A 6,481-nucleotide genomic window follows, 5' to 3' on the forward strand; every position below is an offset into this window, starting at 1 on the left:
TGCCACCCAGACCCAGCTCCCAGGGGCTCTCCTACTCCAGGCAAACCCCTTCTGCTCTTCTGAAAACACTCCAAATGAGTCTGAAGGGAAGAGACTGGAAAAGGTCCTTACAGAAGGACCAAGATCCAGAGTCCGAGGAGCATTGGCCAAACGAAACCTGTTTACCAAACTCATCGCCTTCTTTATTTCTTCAGTGTGTGACTTGTGTCTGCAGCTCTTCCTCCTGACTTTGTATTTACATTGCCTGCTCAATAGAGCCCTTCAGTAAGAATCAATAAGAATCAGTCTTGTTCCAGGTTGGCACAGCTCCCCGCCCTTCAGCGCCTGGAGGAGGGGGAGAATACCTGAGAAAGCAGCTTGAGGACCCACCCAGGTGGGGAAGTGGGTATTCTTGAAGTTCCACACTTTCACAGGCAGATGGTTCAGTTACCCCAGGTTTCCACATCCTGCTGTGATTTTGTTCTGCTGGAACAGGACGAGTGCTGCTCCCAGAGAGGCCCTATTAGAACAGAAAGAAAATCCTCTAAATAGGCGGAACAAGGCATCAGGAGGAAAAGGTCTCTAAATGCACTTTAGTACGAACCTGGTATTGTGTGGAATTCAGTGCCCATCACCGTGTAGCCCGAGAGTTATGGCAGTGATTGAGGATGAATAGAGGGGCATAATGGATACATGTGGTGTTTGCTCATTATACTCAAGTTAGCCCAACTCCGCGGTGGAAACTGTTCAACTTTCTCTCCCCTTAGCTTGTCACAGTGAAATAATACAGACATTGGGGCCTCCAATGGGATCGCCTGCCACGCCATTCTATTTTCACTACTAACGAGGGCTTCATAAGCCTTTGATTCAGTCTGATCTTTGAAACCTTTCCAAATCTCCTCAAGCTTATGCTAAATCCTATTTGGAACTTTTTTTTTTCCTTGCCTGCTAGCACCTAGGGCTTAAGAAAGCCATTTGAACAGTGACATGCATACTAACATGCATCGTAGCGCTCTTTTCTGAAAGGCAAGTGGCACCAGGGCTCACGCAAGCAAAACACAATTGCATACACAAATTTGAATAAAATCAATTTTGCTCTATCTTGCAGGCTTCTTCGTCTACAGGCTATTCCCGGCACCGTGGGAAGCTGGGAGGGAAGGCGAGCAGAGCCTCACTCCGCAAAGCAAGTGTGGAAGCCTTCCAGATGCAAAATAAAGGGGCGGAGGGGGTACGATGTGAGGTCCGGAGCTTCTGAAGAGAAACCCAGCTTGTTCGGCGGCGCTTAGTGCAAGCGGCTGGCAAAGCGGTGAGAGTGCCGGGCGCCCCATTACCAAAACCATCCTGCTAACTTATCTACAAGCCAGATACTAACAGAAAATGGAAGCAGGAGTTTTTAAAACAAAGGAAAGATTTCCTCATTTTCCTCTCTTGTTTTCTCCTCTAAGCCTTTCCACAATAAAAGGATTGTCAGTGGTTGGCGGAGGAGCGGCGCTGTGGCTTAAGCGGCCATTGGCCGCCCGGTTTCAGAGATTTGCATATCGGCAGCTATAAAGGCGGAGGCGGCGCGCGGCGGCGCAGCTCCAGCCCCGGGAAAGGAGGCGGAGGCGCCGAGCGGGGCGGGTCCGCGCGTCCGCCAAGCCAGCCGGAGCTGCAGCTCGCAGACTTCACCCACACAGGGCTCGCGAAGAGCGCGGTCCCGGGAGCCCGAGACTCACGCTCCGGATCTGCAAACCCGAGAGGACTCTAGCTTAGCCTTTCGGAATAGCACTTGGGGATCGGCGGCATGAGTCCTGTGAAGCGCTGGGGCAGCCCTTGCCTTTTCCCCTTGCAGCTCTTTAGTCTCTGCTGGGTGCTCTCGGTGGCCCAGAGCAAGACAGTCCGATACAGCACCTTCGAAGAGGATGCCCCCGGCACGGTCATCGGGACCCTTGCAGAGGACCTGCACATGAAAGTGTCTGGAGACACAAGCTTCCGCCTGATGAAGCAATTCAACAGCTCTCTGCTCCGGGTGCGTGAGGGCGACGGGCAGCTGACCGTCGGGGACGCGGGCCTGGACCGTGAGCGTCTGTGCGGCCAGGCCCCACAGTGTGTGCTGGCCTTCGATGTGGTCAGCTTCTCGCAGGAGCAGTTCCGACTGGTGCACGTGGAGGTGGAGGTGAGGGATATAAACGACCATGCGCCCCGCTTTCCCCGAGCCCAGATCCCGGTGGAGGTCTCAGAGAGTGCTCCGGTAGGCACGCGCATCCCCCTGGAGGTGCCTGTGGACGAGGACGTGGGTGCTAACGGGCTGCAGAGTGTACGCCTGGCCGAGCCTCACAGCCCCTTCCGCGTGGAGCTACAGACGCGCGCGGATGGTGCCCAGTGTGCAGACCTGGTGCTGCTACAGGAGCTGGACCGCGAGAGTCAGGCTTCCTACAGCCTGGAGCTGGTGGCTCAGGACGGAGGGCGACCGCCACGTTCCGCCACAGCAGCACTCAGCGTGCGCGTGCTAGATGCCAATGACCACAGCCCGGCCTTCCCTCAGGGTGCCGTGGCCGAGGTGGAACTGGCCGAGGACGCACCTGTGGGATCGCTGCTGCTGGACCTGGACGCTGCGGACCCCGACGAGGGTCCCAATGGCGACGTGGTGTTCACCTTCGGCGCCCGCACCCCTCCCGAAGCCCGCCACCTCTTCCGGCTCGACCCGCGCTCTGGCCGCCTCACCTTGGCCGGGCAGGTGGACTACGAGCGCCAGGACACGTACGAGCTAGACGTACGGGCTCAAGACCGAGGCCCGGGACCCCGGACAGCCACCTGCAAGGTCATCGTGCGCATCCGAGACGTCAACGACAACGCTCCCGATATTTCTATCACCCCCCTGGCCGCCCCGGGGGCTCCAGCCGCCTCGCCCTTCGCCGCCGCCGCTGCCGCCGCCGCACTCGGAGGAACGGACACGGCCTCGTCGGCGGGGCCCGGGACCCAGGAAGCCGGCGCCACCTCGCTGGTGCCAGAGGGGGCGGCGCGCGAGAGCCTGGTGGCACTGGTCAGCACCTCGGACAGGGACTCGGGCGCCAACGGGCAGGTACGCTGCGCCCTCTACGGGCACGAGCACTTTCGGCTGCAGCCGGCCTACGCGGGCAGCTACCTGGTGGTCACCGCGGCGTCTTTGGACCGGGAGCGCATCGCCGAGTACAACCTGACGCTGGTGGCCGAGGACCGTGGCGCGCCCCCTCTGCGCACCGTGAGGCCCTACACCGTGCGCGTGGGTGACGAGAACGACAACGCGCCGCTCTTCACCAAGCCAGTCTACGAGGTATCCGTCCGTGAAAACAACCCCCCAGGTGCCTATCTGGCCACAGTGGCCGCCCGCGACCCGGACCTGGGCCGCAACGGTCAGGTCACCTACAGGCTGGTAGAGGCCGAAGTGGGTCGCTCTGGGGAAGCCGTGTCTACTTATGTCTCAGTAGACCCGGCCACCGGGGCCATCTATGCTCTGCGTAGCTTTGACTATGAGACGCTGCGCCAGCTCGACGTGCGCATCCAGGCCAGCGACGGCGGATCCCCTCAGCTTTCCAGCAACGCTCTGGTGCAAGTGCGGGTGCTGGACCAGAACGACCACTCCCCGGTCCTCGTGCACCCGGCGCCAGCCAATGGCTCCCTAGAAGTAGCCGTGCCTGGACGGACTGCTAAGGACACAGCTGTGGCGCGCATCCAGGCCCGGGATGCGGATGAAGGCGCCAACGGGGAACTGGCCTTCGATCTGCTGCAGCAGGAGCCGCGCGAGGCCTTCTCCATAGGCCGCCGCACGGGGGAGATCGTGCTCACCGGAGACCTCTCTCAGGAGCCTCCCGGCCGCGTGTTCAGGGCCCTGCTGGTCATATCCGATGGCGGCCGCCCTCCTCTCACCACGACAGCAACCGTCAGCTTCGTGGTAACCGCGGGCGGCGGGCCAGCCGCGCCTGCCAGTGCCGGGAACCCAGAGCACTCCCGGCCACCTGGCTCTCGACTCGCGCCGTCGGGGCCTTCGCTGCAGTGGGACACGCCGCTGATCGTCATCATCGTGTTAGCCGGGAGCTGCACGCTGCTGCTTGCCGCCATCATCGCCATCGCCACCACCTGCAACCGCCGCAAGAAGGAGGTGCGCAAAGGGGGGGCCCTCCGGGAAGAGCGGCCCGGGGCGGCGGGCGGCGGAGCCTCGGCCCCTGGCTCCCCGGAGGAGACCGCCCGGGGAGCTGGGCCCAGGCCCAACATGTTCGACGTGCTCACCTTCCCTGGCAGCGGCAAAGCGCCCTTTGGCAGCCCCGCGGCCGACGCGCCCCCGCCCGCGGTCGCCGCGGCCGAAGTGCCGGGCTCGGAGGGCGGCAGCGCCACTGGGGAAAGCGCCTGTCACTTCGAGGGGCAGCAGCGGCTCCGAGGCGCGCACGCCGAGGTGAGGCCTTCCTTCGGCTGGGCGCCCCCCTCCGTGCTCCGCGGACAGGCTGGGAGAAGGGAGACAGGAGGGGTAAGGGTGGGCTCTCTCAGGGAGACGCTTAACCTGTCGCACTTGCTTTTTTTGTGTCTTGTCCAACCCTCACACCTTCTCCTCCCCCCCCCCCCCCCATTCCCCGCTGCAGCCCTACGGTGCCTCTCCTGGCTTCGGGAAGGAGCCTGCGCCCCCTGTGGCGGTTTGGAAGGGCCATTCATTCAACACCATCTCTGGCCGAGAAGCTGAGAAGTTCAGCGGCAAAGACAGCGGGAAAGGAGACAGTGATTTCAATGACAGTGACTCCGACATCAGCGGGGATGCTTTGAAAAAGGACCTCATCAACCACATGCAGAGTGGTGAGGATGCTTCTCCCCAGCCCAGGCCAGAGGTCTACCTTCCCTTCCCAACTGCTTGCCTGTTCCAAACCTCTGCTCCCACCCCCTCTCCCTCATAACCTCTCTTCAATACTCCAACCCCAGCAGGACCCCCATCCTGTTAGATGTGATGCTAGCCATGGAAGCAGGGTATTCTGCTTATTTTTCTTCTTCGTGTTGTTGTTGCTGTTTTCTTCCCAACAAAAGCTTTGCATTACATAAAGTTATCTTTATGGAAAGCTTGCGCCTTTCGGTTCTTAAACGCACCTTCCTCTTCAGCTGCCCTGACCCTGGCTGGCGTTCTGCAGATGGAGGCGTAACTTGTACTAACCTCAGGAAATTCTTTCTCTTTTCCAGGACTGTGGGCGTGCACTGCTGAGTGCAAGATTCTGGGCCATTCTGATCGCTGCTGGAGCCCATCCTGTTCCGGACCCAATGCACACCCGCCTCCTCACCCACCGGCCCAGATGTCAACCTTCTGTAAGAGCACATCCCTGCCCCGGGATCCTCTGCGCAGGGACAATTACTACCAAGCCCAGCTGCCCAAGACAGTGGGGCTGCAGAGCGTCTACGAGAAAGTGCTGCATAGAGACTATGACAGAACTGTCACTTTGCTCTCCCCGCCCCGTCCAGGGAGGCTCCCAGACCTGCAGGAGATTGGAGTACCCCTCTATGAGTCCCCTCCTGGTGGCAGATATGTGTCCCCAAAGAAGGGAGCCAATGAAAATGTGTAATCTTATGCTGCATGTCTTCACACACACATATACAGGTCACCCTGAGACGTCCCTAAGTTATTGACCGGTTTCAGTGTTGTATATATAAATATGCAAGATGTGCCTTAAAATGAAGTTGTTGGAAGCTATTTCCAATCACATTGGTACTGTTTGGTATTTGCAAACAAAAAAAATGTAGTTAATGTAATTTTTATGAAATGTGTGCAGTATTTAATTTTTCTTATCATGCTATTTACTTTAATTTCACTTGTGGCTTGCCATTTTCTTAGTGTTTTTAACCTGTACATTGTGTAATGTAATGTTTGTATATACTGAAATTTTGTTATATTTTTATATAATAAAAGCTAAGTGGAAGTTACTGCCAAAGGATTGTCTGTAAGACAAAAAAAACAAAACAAAACATGTTGGAATTGCTTAATGGAATTTTATCTTTCACCAGAAACAACCTAATGTTTGAGAAGTTTTGCCTTGCCAAGTCTAACAACTTGTAGATCTTGAGTCTGTGGTAGATTTCAAGTTAATGTTATTTAATTACATTTGGTTCTCTGTAAGCCGTGTCACTTATAAGCACAGTAATAAAGGATTTGTCATGTATTTGAAGAATCTGCTAATTGCTTTTCATGGAGTTGCCTGAAGTCAGACATTCACAAATAATTTCAGTACCAGAATTAAACCTCCTTTCAAGAGCTAATTATTCAGGCATTGTTAGGGCTTCTGGTGATGCTGAGCCTGTGGGATTTGGGGTATTGCAAAATTTTGCCCAACAACTAAGAACATTTGTTGACTTTGTAGAAAATATTTATGACTCCATATGCATCTGCTACTATGTGAAGTTCCTGGCCTCATTTACCACTTCAACAAATATCTATTGAGCATTTACCAAAGAGTGAAGAAAAGCTAAATTTGTGTTGCTCATCCACTAATTAAGCAAACATTTGTAGAGGTTTTAG

The 6,481-nt window shown here is 56.5% G+C and overlaps 1 protein-coding gene across 2 annotated transcripts; it reads left to right on the forward strand.

Annotated features, from left to right (window-relative positions):
• The first annotated feature begins 1,762 nt into the window (after nucleotides 1–1,762).
• On the forward strand, nucleotides 1,763–5,712 carry Pcdh8 (protocadherin 8). Of its 2 annotated transcripts, none has more exons than XM_059274325.1 (3): nucleotides 1,763–4,387; nucleotides 4,572–4,779; nucleotides 5,155–5,712. In XM_059274325.1, exons 1-3 carry the CDS (start codon nucleotides 1,763–1,765, stop codon nucleotides 5,529–5,531), a joined length of 3,210 nt encoding a protein of 1,069 aa, XP_059130308.1. In that variant the 3' UTR covers nucleotides 5,532–5,712. The 2 variants fall into 2 exon arrangements, with proteins under 2 accessions (XP_059130308.1, XP_059130309.1); XM_059274326.1 differs by having other exon boundaries at nucleotides 1,763–4,096.
• The last annotated feature ends 769 nt before the right edge of the window (nucleotides 5,713–6,481 follow it).

This window comes from Peromyscus eremicus, chromosome 9 (assembly GCF_949786415.1).
Source record: "Peromyscus eremicus chromosome 9, PerEre_H2_v1, whole genome shotgun sequence".
Lineage (NCBI taxonomy): Eukaryota > Metazoa > Chordata > Mammalia > Rodentia > Cricetidae > Peromyscus > Peromyscus eremicus.

What these genes read in the sequence shown, in the direction of transcription:
- Pcdh8 (XM_059274325.1), top strand. Translation starts at nt 1,763, where the DNA reads ATGAGTCCTGTGAAGCGCTGGGGCAGCCCTTGCCTTTTCCCCTTGCAG. An exon ending in TCCGAGGCGCGCACGCCGAG is followed by an intron (nt 4,388 to 4,571) that starts GTGAGGCCTTCC and finishes TCCCCGCTGCAG; the next exon opens with CCCTACGGTGCCTCTCCTGG. An exon ending in CATCAACCACATGCAGAGTG is followed by an intron (nt 4,780 to 5,154) that starts GTGAGGATGCTT and finishes TCTCTTTTCCAG; the next exon opens with GACTGTGGGCGTGCACTGCT.